General features: G+C 43.1%; 1 protein-coding gene across 2 annotated transcripts in view; it reads left to right on the top strand.

Moving 5' to 3' along the window:
• The window catches only part of ADGRA3 (adhesion G protein-coupled receptor A3), a 132,025-nt gene that overhangs the window by 30,387 nt on the left and 82,013 nt on the right, over positions 1 to 19,625 (top strand). Inside the window, exons 2-3 of one of the 2 annotated variants that reach the window (XM_032400097.1) lie at positions 3,814 to 3,885; positions 17,085 to 17,156. In XM_032400097.1, the coding sequence (XP_032255988.1) occupies positions 3,814 to 3,885; positions 17,085 to 17,156 (144 nt within the window). Of the gene's footprint in view, positions 1 to 3,586; positions 3,886 to 17,084; positions 17,157 to 19,625 lie in introns of those variants that run through there. The other variant, XM_032400098.1, reaches the window with a different exon arrangement.

The following is a 19,625-nucleotide window of genomic DNA, read 5'->3' as shown; positions in this document are numbered from 1 at the left end:
TATTCTGTGTCTTCTGCCATACGGGGTGTGGGTGCTGTGCGTACCATTCCATTCTGGGACTTGCAAGAGCAAGTGACTGAGAACTTGTAATACTTAATTTTTATTTTTTTCTGCTCCATAAACTTTTGATTTTTTTTTTTAAACATGTCTACATTAGGTCTTACTCCCTTTTTCATGTTTCAGCCTAAATGATATATTGAACTAACTTGATACCATGTTAAATGTAACAATGGACATCAAAGTCTTCTTATAGTGTTTAAATTCAAGAGGCACGAGCCCAGGATAGTGTTCCTAAGCATCGTCTATAGATCAGGTGGTGTTATAACATCGTTAGTATAGAACAGAAATGGATATACATAAGCTTTATAACTTTAGTCAAGTTTTATACTTTTCATTTAGTTACCTTCTGGAAAGTTTGAAATTTCAAAGATGTCAGCAAAAATATTGATTAGAATGGGTTTTAGGTTTATAATGATACATGAGATTATGCATTTGCTCACTGCACAGTCCCCAGTCTCAAAATTGAGTATAAAAACTGTCTGCAGAGTAGATTTATTCATACCGATCCTGTTTTCTTGCGCAAAGTCCTTAAACACACCAAGTAATGGATAGACTGAATATATTAACATGAGGTTGTAAACTGTATTTTTAAGGTTACAGTTATAACTTTTTAAGTGTGATGAAATGTCTTCCTTTTTATTCTTCTCAGTAAAATCTATCATTTATTGTACTAAAGCCTTTATGACTGAGCAAATGACAGTCCTTTCGCTGCAACAGTACTGAGTGTAATCCACCGGGCGCCCTGACAGTTTTTCATAAGCTCCCTCCGTATTTGGGGATCATTCTTCACCCAGACACCGAGTACTCTTGTCACTGAGCCTGTTACCTGGTAGACTGTGTAGTTTTCCTTTGTTTCTTTAGTTCTCTGTTTATCGGTGATAAATTCTCAGTCACCGTCAAGTTTGTCAGTTTTGCTCATGAAAACACCAATACAGAAACGTAAAAGAAGCTAGAAGGGATCTTGGTGGTCATTCTGGTCTGATTTTTTTCCATCTTAAAAGTTGTGAAATTGGGACGCCTGGGTGGCTCAGTTGGTTAAGCGGCTGCCTTCGGCCTGGGTCGTGATCCCAGGATCCTGGGATTGAGTCCCGCATCGGGCTCCTTGCTCAGCAGGGAGCCTGCTTCTCTCTCTCTCTCCCTCTGCTTGTGCTCTCTCTGTCAAATAAATAAAATCTTTAAAAAAAAAAAAAAAAAAGTTGTGAAATTGAAGTCGAACTAGAGAGGTGACCTAAATCATTTATTGCTGGGGGGGTGGGGAGTGGGTCTCTATTAAAACTCTGGGCTCTGGATCTCAACACCATTGTTCATTTCTCTTCTTTTAGTGCGTATTCATAGTGCCTGTTAAGTTGCAAACTGTCGCTGCATAAACATTTCTTGAACATAAATAAATAAACGTGAGTCTTTAATCTCAAAGCTTAAAGTATTCGTTTACTTCTAAGATAGAATTATATGGAAATTAACTCAATTTCAAACTCTCCCTAGTTATGGAGATTCTTATGTTTATCATCAGGAAAAAAAATATTTAAATAGTAAGAGTTGTCCGCTAAGTATTTCAAAAGATACTACAAGATTATAGAGAATAAGAGAGAAACTAATAGAAGCCTCATCAGTAAGGTATTGATCCATTAGGGTCCGTTTTTTCCCAGTCTTTTTTTGTTGTTGTTGTTGTTGTTTGTTTGTTTTTGATCTCTGCATAGATTCTTTTCAATTAGTGCTATCAGTTTTGTTTGCTTCTGAACTGAGTGTAAGCATTTTCCTTTTTATCAAGTTCCCTCTGGAAGAATCCTTTTTTAATGGATGCATGAAGTTTTGTTTGAATGTACCATCATTTTACTCTTCCTCTTACATAATGCTGAAATAAGGTCATGGGATATCCTTCTTGTCAGATTTGGCGACTTGTTTAGGAGTGATGTTTTGGGCAGCAAGGTGCGAGGCTCTTCACGGTGCACCGTGGGCTGCTTGAGAAGGCTTATTTCAGTGACGTCGGTGGCCATGAGCAAGACTGAGTTTGCTTTTGCCCTAGCCGACCACCTCACTTGAAAAAAACCTTTGCAATTTTGATTAGAGAAAATGGTATTGTATTTTAATTGCAGTGTTTTCAAGCACCACATTTTCTGTTTTCTTGGTCCCAGTGGTTGACAAGGCCCTTGTCCTTCCTTTAGCGACGGCTTGAGGGAGACGCAAGATATTACATGGTAATATACGTGGATTGCAAGAAACATTAAAATGAGGGAGGATGTGTGTTTTAGAACCAAGGAAACCATCTGAAATTGAATGAATACTCATTGAGTGTCTCATACATTTCCTAATCTCTTTCTAGTGTTTATGAGGTAGATATTTTTCTTCCTGTTTTATGAATGAGGAACTCTTACAGAGAGGTGGAGGGACTGGCGAAGATCAATGGAACTTGAAAGCAAGAGAGCTGAGCTTCAAACACGGGTATCCTTGACTCGAGAAGCTGCTAATAATCATCCCACAAAAAAGGCTCTGAAATGCGCATCTGCGTGAACAGGGATTTTGTTTTTAAATTCCACTTATATCGAAAGAAAAGCAGATGTCAAATGGCTATTTTTGTTTGAAGACAAATAATTAGAGGTTCTTTTTTAGAATAATAAAAGTAGATACAATACAAATGAATACCTGAACTCTTAGGACCCAGGGGCACTCTGTTATTTGTATATACACAGAATTGCTGCGTTGCAGTGTCTGGGGGGTGGAGAGGGGGGCACCGTGCAACTTTGTACCCCGTGTGAAGGGCGCCCCTGAAGTGCAGCACAGTCTATGATGGAGGACTTTCTGCCCGCGAGGCCAGTAGTATGTCTCTGGACCTACGTTGACGTATGTTGAACGTGAGGTCTGGAAGAGAGATTTCCTGGGTTTCTGATCTGGTTCTGGCATTTGCTGCTGTCACCTTGGGTCGTTAACCTAATTAATTCTTCTCTGCCTTGGTTTTCTCATTTTCTTATCTCGATGTCCTCACTCCTCCAAATCAGGTAGCTTTAGCATTTTCACTTTATGGAAAATCGTTCTTGGTACTTGAGCTACAAAAGGTGCGTAGCTACAGTGCCTAGAGAGGGAGCAAGATCACGTGCACGTAATCTTCTTAGGCAAGTCCTATCGTGGGGGTGGCTTGACTATGACCTCGTTCAGTAAGTCCTTGTTGTCAGGTCCTGTCTTTGAGAACATTGTCCTGATACATGAGATAACAGCACCGTGATACCGTCGCCTGTGTGTCTGATGTGAGGGTGTGCAAAAGCTTATTTTCACACACACAGGCAGTAGATTTGTATACTGTCAAATTACCAATAATATTCAGCATTGACATATCTAGCGGATGCTTTATTTCTTTGTAAGATCAGTATTTTATAGGGCATGTTACACATTTTTCCATTAAGTTTTTAAATAAGTATTCAACTTACATAAGTTGATTAATTATGTAAGTGTATGTGGCGTTCTTCTCATATTGAACTCAAGAGCTATTTTCTGCTCACTTCTCTCCCTTTTTACCTTAAAATTTTTAGTCAAATGTGATAGGAACAATTTAAGAGGTGACAAGAAGAGTGAGCGGGCTATTTTAGGTGGTTTCTCAAAGAAAGAGAAAGAAGCTCCTGTTTTTGTCAGGCATCTCAAAAACTGGCTAATAAGTGACTTCTTAGAATTCCTCATAGGTTTAAAAATAAGGAGCTAAATTATTTTGATATTGATGGTGTACATATATTCTGCAACTTACCTTTTTTTTCCTGTCATTTTTAGGATTCTGAGTAACAATAAAATATCCGAGCTGAAGAATGGCTCATTTTCTGGGTTAAGTCTCCTTGAAAGATTGTGAGTATTTTTTATTATATCTTATTGTTATTTTACTTACTGCACTTTTTTTTTTTTGGTTTATTATGAGCTTTACTTGAGTGAGAGATAATACTTAGCTGCACTTTTATTTTAAGTCTGTTACTAAACTCTCGACTTTTCCAAAATAAAAATTTGAGTTTTCCCAACATTTTATTATGAAAAACTTCAAGAATTTAATTTCAAGAAACAATTAGTTAATTAGATGTTGGCAAACTTTCTGTAAAGGGCCAGATAGTAAATAATTTAGGCTTTGTAGGCCATATGGTCTCTGTGACAATTCCTCGATTTCTGCCATGATAGTGGGAAAGCAGCAATAGACAATAAAGACTATGAATTGATGTGGAGGTGATGTTATTTGCAAAGCAGGCTGGGGATCATGGTTTGCTGATCACTGGCTTTTGGAGCATAGATACTGTTTCGAAGTTCTGTCATGAAGTGTGCGTGGGCCTTATAAAATAGTCAAGTAGAATTTAAACACATTAAGGAGGGAAACTTTTGGATAAACTTTGATATTTTATTCAGATGTCTTTGAATGTGATAATTGTGTTTTGCTTAGAAATTAGGTCGTTTTGTTTATGATCAGATATATTATAAGTAGTGCTTATTTTTTTTGCCTTGGATTTTACACAGTGGATATTTAATTCGCTTGTCTTATGAATGATAGTCCAGGATCACGTTTCAGATTCCCTTTATTACTCATACATTTAGGATAACATTTCAGGACATTCTTTTCTTTTTTTTTTTTTTCCGAGTTGGCTCCACTCCCAACGTGGGGCCTGAACTCACGACCCTGAGATCAAGAGTCGCATGCTCTAGGGACTGACCTAGCCAGGCGCCCCTACAGAAACATTTCAGATGTATATAAGGTGTAGGTAATATAAGGAAGCTCTACTGTGAGCCTCCCCATTTCTGTTGAATTACAGATTTCCCGTGTTAGTTCTCTTTGCTCTGCTTCACTTTCTTTCTGTGTGATCTTCCCTTGACCATCTGACCCAGTGGTTTCTACAAACTCCCACAAGACATTATTGCTTTGATCACAGATGTGTTATTTAAGCATGTACATAGTTTTTATTTATTTATTTATTGTTCTTTAAAGATTTTATTTATTTACTTGACAGAGAGAGACACCGCGAGAGAGGGAACACAAGCAGGGGGAGTGGGAGAGGGAGAAGCAGGCTTCCCTTAGAGCAGGGAGCCCGATGCGGGGCTTGATCCCAGGACCCTGGGATCACGACCTGAACCAAAGGCAGACTCTTAATGACTGAGCCACCCAGGCGCCCCCATAGAGTTTTTATTTATCCTTTTATATACGTCTGTTCTTTTAATTGATCATATGTCTTAAAAGTCTTTTTTTTTTCTTCTAAAGTAGGCCCCACGTGCAGCGTGGAGCCCAACACAGGGCTTGAACTCACGACCCTGAGATCAAGACCTGAGCTGAGATCAAGAGTCAGACGCTTAACCAGCTGAGCCACCCAAGTGCCCCTTAAATCAAAAGTCTTAAAGTTAGGTTTTTACATTTATATAAACATACATGAAAATAGCACATTTACGTATATAAAGTAGCAGTCCATTCATATTTACACATACACGTGTCTGTATACATAGATGCGTGTACACATACACGTATGTAAAATGCTCTTGGCACAGCAGTGCTTAATTCTCAGATTTTCTCGTTTCTGTTTTCATTCAACTCTTCCCGTCCTGTTCCACGTAGGCCACGTGCCTCAGAGGAGGCTGGTCGGACCTCAGCGCCAGGCCTGACTAGGAAGAGGACAGTCCTTCACTCACACTCCAGGGACACGGGGTGAGGAATGGGCGCTGACCAGTTTAACCGAGTCAGGATTTGCTCAGGGCTCTTTGGGAAAGGAATTTCCTTACTGTCATCAGAACGGATGACTGTGCCGTCTAGAGGCTGTCCTGCCACTGGCTTGGGCCGGAGCCGACATCATGGTGCCCTGGAGGGACCTTGCTGAAGCAGGGCTGCCTCTGGGCTGTTACAGTTATGCGAGGCGGTATGTTCCTGTTGGGCTTTCTGTTTCTTGTAAGAAAAGTCACTGTGCTTGACAGATAGTCTGAGCATGTAGCACATTGCCAGGCATTGAGTAGGTGCTTGGTCAATAATGGAAGGATCAGTGGGATCTTTTCTTTCCCCAGGAAGGATGACAGGGATGCCTAGGTTATAAATGGTGTCTGTTGTGTTTATAAACATGTTTTATTTTTGGCCCCTAGGTTGCTGTGGTTGTTCATGTACATCATAAAAAGTAGGGGCAGCATAGCTAATGGTCTGTGCTATGCTGTGACTTACTACCGTTTTTACTTTTACTTTTTAATTTCATTTTGGTCTTTGACCTATTTTCCATCATTTATTGATGATAAATCCGTATACATGATAGAAACAAACTAGGTTGCCACAAACATATTAGGTGATAGGAAGATACGGCTGTGATTGTTTTTAGCTAAGGGCCTGTTTATACCTGAATCCCAGAACACCATATCTCTTTTGTAGGACCACAGATACAGATGTAGATAGATAGACTCACACATACATACATATATGTACATATATGAGAGTATGTGTGTGTGTGTGTGTGTGTGTGTGTGTGTACACACACACAGACCAAGACCCCAGTGATGACTTTGGGATCTGGGCCATCTCTGTCGGGAAACATTTTTACCTAAGCTCAGCATTTCCTATAGACCCTTCAAAGCCCAAACCTGAGTCTTGGCCTCACGGTCACTGTGTGAGGGAGAGACCACGCATGCCTGGGTGGGACCTGTCCCCCGTGCTGTCTTTGTGGGAGAACAGCACACTTCAGAAAGAAAGAAAAAGCGATGATATGGCTAGGCTCTTACTATTCTGGCTTTGAGAAGGAAGGATGGGGGGACAAGAGTTCCAGAGGAAGCATCCTGTCAATAGGGCCTTTGTCTGTGAGCATGAGCTCAGACAGAGCTCCTTATTCCTCCAGGTTCCTGCTGGGACCAGTGGTTGGAAAGGCTCCAGAGGGCCTGAGACGGTGGCTGGCCCCTTGTGGAAATGCCTTGGTCTTTGGTCTATCTTGTGCTCTAAAAATGAGGTAAAACAAAGAGATCCCCTAGCCAGTGGCTTGACCCTTTGCCAGGAGTTCATGTCCCAACACGGATGAATGTCTTCTCAGGCCTTTCCTAGTGCAGCTCCATTCATCCTCTGTGGGCATGGAAGGTGGGTGTCGGTGCAGGGTGATGGGGAGGGAGGCCCAGGGGGGAACTCAGGCTTTCCTTCCCCTGGAGCCCAGCCCTGTCTTTCTTACAGTTACACTTTCTACTGTCTTGTTCTTCTCTGATTTGTTCTACTGATGCTAAAGCTAAAGCCTCTATAGATTTTGTAATTTCCATACCAACTCCTTGAATAATCTCTTGATTCTTTCTACTATTTTCATAGCTCTTCTCATTTCCCTCTCTACCAGGTCATCTAACTTAACTAAAGTACTCTGCCTCTGTGTACCACTGTCCCCTTCCTGTGACGGAATCCAAAGACTGTCTTGTCCTTCCTTCACGTCTAGCAACTCTATTCTTTAAGTTGTAGTCTTTGTATTCTTCTGTGATTTTCTTCACTGTAGGATTCTTCTCATGGACTGTGGTTTGCTGTGGGATCTCATCATATATCTGTGAATCTTAGGGGTCTTCTCTTCCAAGACTCTGCAGAGACTTTAGGACTTTGTCTTGGGTTCTCTGTGTATCAGACACAAGCTGTGTGAATGCAGTGGTTGTATTAGTCTGCTCTGGCTGCAGTAACAAAATACCATAGAGCCGGTGGCTTGAACAACAGACATTGATTTCCTCCCAGTTCTGGGGGCTGAAAGTTCAAGATCCAGGCATGGCAGGGTTGGCTTCTAGGGCCGTGAGGGAAGGATGTGTTCCAGGCCTTTCTCCTTGGCTTGTAGATGGCTGCCTTCTCCCTGTGTCTTTCCATGGTGTTTCCTCTGTGTGTATGTGTGTCCACATTTCCTCCTCTTATAAGAACACTGGTCACCTTGGATTAGGGCCCACTCCAATGTCCTCATTTTTAAGTTGATCACCTCTTTAAAGAACCCATCTCCAAATACAGTCCTCTTTTGAAGGAGGAGGGGGTAGAACTTCAACATGGAATTTTGGAGAAACACAATTCATCCTACGACAATGATGTAGCATTTTTGTAGATTTGCTAATGTGTGTTTTCCTTGCCTGTTCCTAATTACTCTGTGTTGGAAGGGATGAAAGAACAGAAAAAAGGACTCCGTTTTGGCCACTGAGTTCCAGAAGTCCTACCTAGTCCAATGTAGAAAAGAGATTTGAGAAAAGGTAACATAAGAGAAACTTCCTCCTTTTCTAGATACACATCCTGTGGACTCACTGGGGAGTTAGAGGCCCTGTAGGAAGAGCTTATATGCTGGTGGGTCTCTAAGAAAGTTCTCGTCTTTGCTTCCCCATCCCTACCGGGTTTAGGGGAAAGACAGGGAAAAAGACCATGTAATAAAAGCAATATATAGTTCTGGATCTAAGGGCAGAAGGCCTCTGAGGCCTCTTTCCTGGAGAAGAAGCAAACCCTTGAAATTTCCCAGGGCCCAGTGCAATATAGGAGCAGAAGAACTGGTCACATAGCCATTGAGGCACATGGGCTAGGACAGTCTAGTAGAGTTTCCCAGGGGAACAGCAGAATGGCCCTTGCTGAGCAAAAAGATGGGGTTGTTCGCAAAGAGCTAGTGCTCTTTCTACGGGAGACTACTGGCTGGCAGTGAGTGACTTAGGATCTGGGCTACTCAAGTTGAGTTCTGGACTGAAGACCTAGCTAGCTGCATAAGTGACTTAAGGTCTTTGTAAATGACATCAGTTTCAAATTTTTCCGAATTACTTCAGAAAACACTGTAGCTGATTTTATTCCTTCACTGCTGGTCATTCCTGTGCGTTTCTCCTTCGGTCTTCCACATGTGAACCTGAGAGCTTTTGGTGCTCCAGCACTGGGCTGAAAGCCACTCCCCTCTGCCCCGGGAACCCTCGGGCAATGACTGAGAGCAGATGGTGGGTAACCACCTGACCGCCTCACCTCTCAGGAGGGGTGACCCTGCAGCTGCTTTACACTGTCTTCCACGGTTCCCCAGGGGACTGGAGGTCTCCTCACCGGTGTCCCTTGTATGGGCTTCCTTCTCATTAAGGGCTGGCTGGGTTGAATTAACTAGCAAATACATTTCAGAGATTAAGGAAATCTGCAGGTCAAGCTGTCCCTGTCAGTTCTTTTGATTTGAAGAATAGCTTCTGAAGGGGATTCATTTTCTCTCTCTCTCTTTCTCTTTGATATAATAAAACAAGCCTGGGTGCAGATATCCTTCATTTTAGAGTATTGTGATTCTTTCTCTCTCTCTTTTTAAAAGATTTATTTATTTGAGAGAGAGAGAGAGAGCATGCAAGTTGGGGGAGGGTCAGAGGGAGAGACTCTTTAAGCAGATTCCCCCTCAGTGCAGAGCCCAACTCGGGCTCGATCTCACGACCCTGAGATCATGACCTGAGCTGAAACCAAGAGTTGGACTCTCAACCGACTGAGCCACCCAAGTGCCCCGAGAGTATTGTGATTCTTGTTATGTATTTGTCAGTATTTAGTGACACTCCTCTATTGTCTAATTACGGACACTAAGATGACATACCAGCAATGTGTTTGACTCCCTAGCTTCTGTTCCATCCCAAATGATGTGATCACCATAGCATCTTGTTCTAGCTATTGCCAGAGCCAGCCAGAGCCAGTAAGAGTGATGAGGGGTATTTAGCTGTGAGGCTTTGAGAAAGATTTCCTGGCTCCTAAAGAGTTACGGGAATAAAGAATCAACTGTTTGTCATAACTTTGTGCTTGGAGGTGGTTTGTGGACTTGGCATAGCCTGTCACAATTGAGGGTCAGCCTGAAGGCCAAGTTGATATGCTGAGAAGGGCGGAGAAACCCCTTGGGCTGTCCTACGTCTTGATTTCCCTTAATGCCAGAGAATTTCCTTTATTGCTGAAACATTTTTGAGTAGAAGTTTCTGATACTTGCAGTTAAAAAGCATCTTTTCTGCTACACCTGGCATTCTTTCCTAAAGGAACTTACTCTTTTTCCAAGAACTATTAACATTCCTTTAATTTTGTTTCAGCAATTCTTGTGCACTTTTTCATTTATGTTTTAATGATCCAACACAGTTAGATGTAGCGATAGACCCTAAAGTTAGACTTTTGTTCCCTAGGGAAGCTGTGATTGGTAAGGGAAGGGGAGATGTTAAATGAAAAAAATTGGACTATAAATATCTTTTGGCAATGCCTGATTAATATGGCTATTATTAAGTATTATATAATATGTCAAGGAGTTTTTATTATTAAAGAAAAAGTGTATCTTTAAATCATATTACAGTACTCAGTTATGCATGAGAGGTATAATGTGGAAACACATGCAGTACATCATTGGCCGCAAATTTATGGACTGCTTTAGCTAAATCAGTATTTGTTGTAGATGCGGTTTAAAATCTGAAAAGGGAAACAATGTTTTAAAAAAAATGAAACTGACATATATTTCTGTTTGCAGAGCTTTTTTGCTTATTCAATATGAGTCAAATATATGCCGACTGAATTTTCTCCTAAAATATCATTTCTCTTTGAGGTGTAGGATTGGGATCATTTGGGCCAGGGGGAGACAGGGACTAATAAGTTGGGCCTGATGATTAATTATACTTCCTGGAACTTAAAAAGTTGGGGACAAAAATAATTTTTATTATGAAAATTTTTAAACATACAGACAAATTTAAAGAATTAATGTAGTAACCTCTCATATCGCCAATTTACTTACCCAGATGCAATAATTAGAATGATTTGCTATCATTTTTTTTCTTTCTGTTGGAACATGCCTGCACATACACACGTTTGCTGAATTACTTGAAGGTCAATTGCAGGCATCATGACCCTCTGACTTTGTTGAGAAATGGGAGTGTTATGAATGAGTTGCAGCCGTCTCTGTGTTGCCCGAGTTTATGGATATCATAATGATTTCGTAGCTAACTGTCATTTACCAAAAAGATTTTTGTAGTGAAAGTCAGGTAATATAATTCTGTCTCTCAGCCATCATGTACTTTTTTATCCATTTATCAACTCTCTTCATCCATTCTGGCTGCTATCACAAAATACCATAAATGGGGTAGCTTGCAAACAACAAACATTTGGTTTTCAACAAACATTGAGTTTTGGAGGCTGGGAAGTGCAAGATCAAGGTGCCAGCAGATTCAGTGTTCAGTGAGGGACCGCTTCTTAGTTGGCTGTACCCTCATGTGGAAGGGGACGAGGACAGATGGGGTCTCTTTTATAAGGACATCAACCTCATTCCTTAGGTCTCTGCTCTCATGACCTAATCACCTCCCAGAGGCCCCACCTCCTAATTCCATCACTTTGGGAATTAGGATTTTAATATGAATTTTGGTAGGACACAAACATCCAGACCATAGCAGTGTCCGCACTCTATAATGTATGTCTGTCCGTCTCACTGAACAGATGGATGTGGATCCTGCCCCCGTGGAACTTCTGGTCTCTCAGTGAAGGTGGTTTAAGCAAATCAGTAGAGAGTGACGAGGGCCACAGCAGGAAAGTACAGGGCACTGTTGTTCAGAGATACTGTTTTTTTGGAAAAAGGAATGCTGTTCAAGATGAGTAGGAGTTAGTCAGGCAAGAAAACCAGGATGGAGGTGAGGAAAGATGCAGGGGGAGAGTGCATGTGTCAGGGATACAGCAATCATGTGCCAAGGTCTGGAGGTGAGAGAAGTAGGACTCTTTCTAGAAACGTCTTGAGATATGATTAGTAATATGAAGAGAGAAAGGCTGGCTGAGTGTTAAAGAAAGGTGTGGAGCAGAATGAGAAGTCGGAGTTAGGGCCGGGGCCATGGAGGGGCTTGTGAGGTACTTTAAAGAGTTTGGACTTCATTCTGAGGGAACGTGGAGGTTTTAACCAGCACAGAGACAGGTTCAGATTTATGCTTAGGAAGATCACTTTATTATTTTTTTTAAGATTTTTTATTTATTTGAGAGAGAGAGTGTGAGCTAGAGCACAAGCAGGGGGGAGCGGCAGAGGGAGAGGGAGAAGCAGACTCCCCGCTGAGCAGGGAGCCCAACACGGGGCTCGATCCCGGGACCCCAGGATCACGACCTGAGCTGAAGGCAGACATGTAACCGACTGAGCCACCCAGGCGCCCCAGGAGGAACACTTTAAATGGAGCGTGGATGAGAGAAGCAAGGACGCCAGTTAGCACTGGTGGGGGTGATGACAGCGAGGAGGAGGGAGAGGTGGATGGCTTTCACATGAAGTTGGAAGGCTGGACAATACCACATATAATAACTTTATCCAATGAATAAAATTCATCAAACATGCAGAGAATTTGAAAGAACGATATCTCTAGCACCTTGATTGAACCATTGCCAACTTCTTGGCCGGTTTGCTTTCTCTCTCTCCCTCTTGCTCTATGTGTAAATCTCCACTGTTATCAGTCAGAAAGCTGTGTTTAAATCGTGACGTCTGGCTTGGCCGTTCAGAACTTGGCTGATTTCATAATCTTTTTTTCACGTGAGTTCTTTATCTGCAGCATGAGTCCTATCTCCTAGGATTGATTGTGAGATCTTAATGGGATGATAGGTGTCCGATACCAACTCGCTGAAATTAGTGATTTGTGTAACTGAGGAGCCCAGAGAGTTAGAGCTGGACTTCAGGCTTGGCTGGATCCAAGGGCTCAGCATTAATTCTCTTTTCCTATCTTTTGGCTTCATTAGACAGGCTCTTATTTATTTATTTATTTATTTATTTATTTTTAAAGATTTTATTTATTTATTTGACAGAGAGAGACACAGTGAGAGAGGGAACACAAGCAGGGGGAGTGGGAGAGGGAGAAGTAGGCTTCCCGCCGAGCAGGGAGCCCGATGCGGGGCTCGATCCCAGGACCTTGGGATCATGACCTGAGCCGAAGGCAGACGCTTAATGACTGAGCCACCCAGGCGCCCCTATTTATTTATTTTTTTAAGTAAGCTCTGCACCCAACATGGGGCTTAAGCTTATGACCCCAAGGTCAAGAGTTACACGTTTTGCCGACTGAGCCAGCCAGGTGCCCCCTAGACAGGCTCTTAAATCATGGTAGCAAGAGGGTCCTGGGGTTACCTCTTGACCTCTAATCAGACCAATGGAAATGGCCATTCCCTGTCCCCATCTATCTCCTCCCCACTGCCCTAGACCCTAGGTTTAGTTGGACCAGGGTCATGTAATCCTGCCATGTTACTGAGACTACGGTGTTTGAAAAATCTGGTTGGAGGTTGATCAAGTGCCATACCTGGCGGGGTGGTGTTGGGGATTCTGTGGCACTGTTTGTACCATATGGTCTATGAGACAAGTAGGGGTGCTTCTCCCCAGTGCAAGGGAGAAGGCAGCAAAAAAACTAAAAAAACCCCCCAAAAACAAAAAAAAAACCCTAAAAAAATGTTTAGCACAGCAATTGAACATGAAATGATTGGTAGCAGTCATAGTTTGAGTTACAATTTTTAAATTCTGGAGCCTTTCATATGTGCTCTCCTTCCTCACCTCCACCTACTCTAGTTTTGAATTTTTTTTTTCCCCCTTAGGAATAAATTTTGTTTATTTTCTTTTAAGGTTTTGAATTTTTTTTTTTTTTTTTTTAAGATTTTATTTATTTATTTGACAGAGAGAGTGAGAGAACACAAGCAGGGGGAGCAGTAGAAGGAGAGGGAGGAGCAGGTTCCCAGCTGAGTAGGGAGCCCGATGCAGGGCTCAATCCCAGAACCCAGGATCATGACCTGAGCCGAAGCAGATGCTTAACCAACAGAGCCACCCAGGCGCCCAAGGTTTTGAAATTTTGAATGACTAGTAGTCTTCCCCTTTCTGCTCTTGCCCTCAAAATGGAGCAGGTGGGTAGAGTTTCCCAAGGTCTCTGCCCTGGATGTGAACGCTTGGCCTGGTGCTGGTGGGCTTCACGTTCGTGGGCCGGTGTCTTCACCTGAGTTTTCCCAGGAGCAGGTCCTGAGAAGAAATTTTGGGTTCAGGTGGTTCATTTGAGAGGTGGTCTGAGAAATCGCACGTCTCAGGGAGTGGGACAGTGAGAGAGCGAAGGGAAGGAAGCCGGCGCGTGGGCAGCTGCCCGTGTGGCAGGCACCTGGGCCTGGCCCGCTGGGAGCCTCTGTGGTGCACACTTCATCCTCACCCCCCTGGAGGCCGGGCTGCTCCTGCTTCCCTCTCTTGTGGGGCGACGGCTCCTCTCAGGGCCACTTGCGCCCTTCACGTCTGACTTCCCCGGAGTGGCTCTTAGGAGTTGGCCAAGAGAAAGGCTGCAGGGCAGCGTGGCGGGTAGAGGGGCAGCTGGCCTGGGCTGGGCTGTGCGAATCTGCCTCCGTAGTCATCTGGGCCCCCGGCAGGTGTTCGGGGATGAGGGAGGCTGAGGCCATGACATTTGTAGCAGGGAACTTATTCTCTGCCTGATTTTCTTTTTCTGTTGAAGTTGCTACATCAAGGACATCTTTTTTTTTTTTTTTTTTTTTTGACTCCTTAGTTAAGAGGAGAACTTAAAAGCTGATTGGAAGTTCAGAGAGAAGGGTAGGATTTGTGAGTTCACCTGAATATCTTTTGAGACTAGTATTACCATGCAGTTCCATTTCGTGAAGCTACCTGGCCTTTTCAGATATTTTCATTTACTGTATTAAAAAAAAAATATCTTAGAGGCTGTGGTGCAAAAAAAAAAAAAAAACCCCGAAAAGTTAGGTCAGCTGCCAGCCCTGACAAAGCTGTTTTCTTGTGGAATATAAAATCTGAGTTCTGATCAATGACATACTTAAGGAGTAATGGTAATCAGAGCATAGATTTTATGTTTAATGGTTATTTCTTTTGTTTTTTAAGATTTTATTTATTTATTTGGGAGAGAGAGAGAGAAAGCACAAGCAGGGGGAGCAGAGGAGAGGAAGGAGCAGGCTCCCTGCTGAGCAAGGAGCCCGACGCAGGGCTCCATCCCAGGACCCTGAGATCATGACCTGAGCCGAAGGCAGATGCTTAACCCCCTGAGCTACCCAGGTGCCCCGGTTATTTCTTTTTTTTAAAACAAGAGTTAACGTACTGGGGGTTCAGTTTTATTTAGACAAATAGGGCTCTGATTTGGGGAGGAGAGTAGAATGCCAGCTCTGCCCCCCCCCCCCCCGCTGGAAGAACACCGGGTGTGCGACACTGGGAGTAAGACTCTGGAAAAGCGGAGCAGGATTTGCTGGCAAGCTTGATACTCCCGGCATTCACAGAATGCGCTTCCAGAGAAGTGTTATGAGACGTTCTGACCAGCGTCTGTCACCACGTGTTAAACAGCGTGGCTAGTTTGGGAAGCCGGTGACACAGCAAGAATGCTGGACGTGGGGCACCTGGGTGGCTCAGTCGGTTAAGCCCCACGTTGGGCTCCCTGCTCAGCTGGGGAGTCTGCTTCTCCCTCTCCCTCTGCTGCTCCCCCTGCTTGTGCTCTCTCTCTCTCTCTCTGTCAAATAAATAAATAAAATCTTAAAAAAAAAAAAAAAGAATTCCGAACTTAGAGTAAATGAATGACTGCCACCACTATGGGCAGATGGCCAGTCTCATCAGGATGTTCTGGTGAAATTTCCGGAAAACCAGCATTGTCACTGGTATATATCAATAGTTTGAAACATGAACTGTTAGAAAAAAATAGCATGTTATGAAGCAGCCATACATCAGAGTTTTCATTAGGTGATGAGACAGAAAGATTGAATGTGCCTCCGTTCACTGGATGGAAGGAAATAACATGGATCAGTGCTCACTACAGTAAGACTTCCTTGGGGTTCTTCTCTTCAGCACAGGTAGACAAGGGAAGTCAGACGCTTTCTGAGATGGAGTGGTTTGAAAAGGCAAACACCGGATTTTCTCTAGTTTATAGACTGTGGGCTCAGGCTAACATCCCATGATGGAGTAATAGTTACAAAAGATCCAGAGACCTGTCACCTCAATGTCATGATAACGGGTGGCACCACTGACCCCAGATACACTTGTAGGAAGGCCTTTTAAATCTCCAGTAAGTAAGGGACTAAAGGACCCAGTGAGGTGGTTTGTAATGGGCGTTGCTCTGCGTTTCTGTATTGTCTCACTCACTCTGTGTGCATCCCTATGGATAATGAGATGTCACACACGGAAGGGGCAGTGTTGCCATTGTTAGGTAAAGAAGGGAGAAGGGAAGGACAAGAGAAGTTGCAGAGAGTTTCTTCTGTTCATAGTCTGACGTCAGGTGCTCTGAGAGATGACTGGAAACCACGCCTGACTTCAGCGGGCAAGGTTATGAGTGAGTCCGGCCCAAGGGTCTGACAAAGCTCAAGTGTGGGCCAGCCACTGGTAGGAATGTGGTCAGGGAAAATGGGCCACTGTCCTGCTTCTAAGTGCTGCTGTAGTTGAGTGCTGTCTTTGAGGTCTGTGTGAACGTTTGTGTGCGGCCACTTGGTCCCTACCCATTGGAGAGCAGCCAGCCGCCTTAGGGGCCCCCCAGATCCTCCCTGGGGGAGGGCTGTGGCAGTGGCGCTCACCACTGGCCCCTGGTGGCGGGGTGCTGACATGGCAGGGCTGCCCACGAGAGTGGGAGTCCGTTGAGACTGCCCTCAGAGCCGTGGCCTTGGGGGCTGCTGGATCTTTGCTTTGAGCTGCATGTTGTGCATGACCACAGTTTTATTTTATAGGAATCCAAACCATAGAAGCCCAGGGAGGGAAAAATATGAAAAACTAAATGACATGAATTTTAGAGTGGATATTTTAGAAGATAGTTTCTAAAAATTCAATTTGTGTTCACAAATATAATCTCTGATTTGTTTTGATAAAACTCAAGTGTAGCATACTAAGGAGAAAATTGTAGAAAGAATGTATAGGATTGTAGCCTGGCCATAAGTTTGAATTTGAATAATAGAGGGACATATATATCCTTTTTGGTATATGGCTTTATTATATTGACCAAAACAAAGTGGCTTTGGAACCAGACTTCTTGAATTTGACTTCTGGCTCTGCCGCTTAACCGGAGTTAACCTTTTTGGCGTTAATTTCCTGCCATTATTGTTGTTTTCTGTGTAGCAGGTAACTGTAGTTTGCCTGAATATTTGTTATAGTGCTGATAAGTGATAACTTTTATTCTGTTTTTAACAGGGACCTCCGAAATAATCTTATTAGTAGTATAGATCCAGGCGCCTTTTGGGGACTTTCATCGCTAAAAAGATTGTAAGTATTTGAATTGCTTGCTTATGAGTTTGAACTGTTCTTTTTTCTTTTTTTTTTTTAAGGTTTTATTTATTTATTTTACAGCTAGACAGAGCATGCATGAGAGAGGGAGAGAGAGAGCACGGGCAAGCGCGAGCAGGGGGAGGAGCAGAGGGAGAGGGACAAGCAGACTCCACGCTGAGTGCCAGGACATGGGGCTCCATCTCACGACCTTGAGATCATGACCCGAGTCGAAATCAAGAGTTTCATGACCTGAGCCGCAATCAAGAATCAGACACTTAAAACCGACTGAGCCACCTAGGCGCCCCCGAACTGTTCTTTTATAAGGAACTGTTAACCCACTTCAAGCTTTAATGCGATAAAAAAATGGGTTTTAAACAATTTTTAGTTTATTGACTAGGTCCATGATAGAACAAAAAGAATATTTAATATAAGTAGCATAGAAAGTGGTTAATTTGTGCAATAATTTGATTTGTTTGATGGTAGATGGTTGTGTCCTTCTTATGCTAATAAGATGATTACTGTATTGGCTTTGTCAGTGATCGTAATAAGTCATGCATAGAGGATTTTCAAGTTACGAATGCATACAAACTCTGTTGTATGAGCTTATCAATTGAGGCCCCTTTCTATGAAAGGTTTAAAGTCTTGCTATTTGCATGTATATTTTATCTGTGTATTATTATTTCAAAACCTACAGAGCAGTTTTTATTCCTTCTGAAGCTAAACAACTCCCCTTCACTCCTTTTTATGCGGTTTTCGTAGCTGCCGTGTGAGCACGCTCCAGTTGGAGAGGTAACCCCACACTCGAGCCCTGCGGACTGTCCCGCTGTCCCTTATTCCTTCGAAAGACATTTCTTATTATTAAGTGCTGGCTGCTTACCGTGGTCTGACTTCTTGGGAAGAGCTCACAGACCCTTGGGGGCAACCAGATAATGAAAATATGCCCTAACACATTCACATGGGAGCCATCACAGATAAAATCATAGTAAGAACGTGCCAAGGAAAGGAGGGGCCACCTGGGAGGGGAATGGCCTGCAGATTTGACCTTGCTCCCGAGGGATGAGTACTACATATTGAAAAATAACAAGACGGGTGTTCTAAGCAGAGTGGGCGTCCGTGTGGAGCCAGAGCATGAAGTACAAAGTGGGGAAAGAGGGGTTTTGGAGTTTAGGCTGGTCATGGAGAGATTAGGCTCTTGTAGGCCTAAGATGACCTGCCATGTTAAAGAATTTTGAAGCTCTTTAGACAGTGTGGGGCTAGCAGGACTTTTTGAATATGGAGTTGACATCAGATTTGTGTTTCAGAATATTTCTGATGGCAGGAGGGAGAAACCGCTTAAGTGCAGAGAACTGGGGACAGAGGATGTTGGGGATGAGACGATGCTTTCATTCTTCTCAACAATCATCCTTCCCTCCCTCTGTCCCTATCTCTCTCTCTCTCCTTTCTTTTTTTTTTTTTTTTTTTTGGTTCTATCATACTCTTTTATTTACTTTTTCTTTTAAAAGATTTTATTTTTAAGTAATCTCTACACCCAACATGGGGCTCGAACTCACAACCCTGAAATCAAGAGTCGCCTGCTCTACTGACCGAGCCAGCCCGGCGCCTCTCTCATGCTCTCTTACTATTTAATGTTTATAAAGTATCCGGGGTGACTGGGTACTTTTTTTTTTTTTAACGTCTTCTTTGTTTCCCGTGTTGTTTGTATAATAAAATAAGCTGTGTTTGCTCTGAGTTGAATCATGCCAGGAACTACTTAAATGCTGACAAGGACCTTCCCTCCTAATACTTTTGACATTTTGTATCTATTATTCTCTCATTCCAAACTCGTTCCTTTTTACAGTCAGATCCAGTTGTAAGAGTTGGCTATGCTATTTTTGCCTATTTTAAAAAAAATACTTTTGCAAATATAATTTTTTTTTTTCATTTAAAACGTATCCTCTGAAGCTCTCCTCTCAGTCCCCTGTCTTGGTCAGTCTTAATGTTCAGAATTCTAGACGATGAGGCCTAGTAGGAGTTGAAGAATTCTCTCTTCATTGTGTAACATTGTTTGGAATTTCAGTCAGACTCTGTAGGAGGGAACGTTATTACCATGGTTTTTGGTGAGGGCGCCGGATGACGGTTCATTGTTTTTATCAGACTTCTGTGCGCTCCGGACGCCCCAGGATGTCTGCAGGAGGTCTCACCCTTGATCGGCTTTCTTCCCCGTGCACGCTGCTCTCCATTATTTTCCAGTTCAGGCTTTTTAATGAGGCAAGTCAGAAAAACTGGCCCGTCTGGAGTAGGTCAGTGGTGTTAATGGACACTGGCGTTCTGGGTAGGGAAGATAAGTGTCGGAGGCGAGTGGGCATGATGTGGGCGTCGGAGTGGCAGTGGTCGCGGTGTAGAGTTGGGTTTAGAGCCCAGTAACAGTAGTAACTGGGTCCAGCGGGGAGATCAGGTGGTGAGACAGAGAGCGGCATCAGTTCCGCT

Source organism: Phoca vitulina, unplaced genomic scaffold (genome assembly GCF_004348235.1).
Source record: "Phoca vitulina isolate PV1807 unplaced genomic scaffold, GSC_HSeal_1.0 scaffold3, whole genome shotgun sequence".
NCBI lineage: Eukaryota > Metazoa > Chordata > Mammalia > Carnivora > Phocidae > Phoca > Phoca vitulina.
Note: the sequence above shows the minus strand (reverse complement) of the source record. Positions and strands in the feature narration are given on the sequence as shown.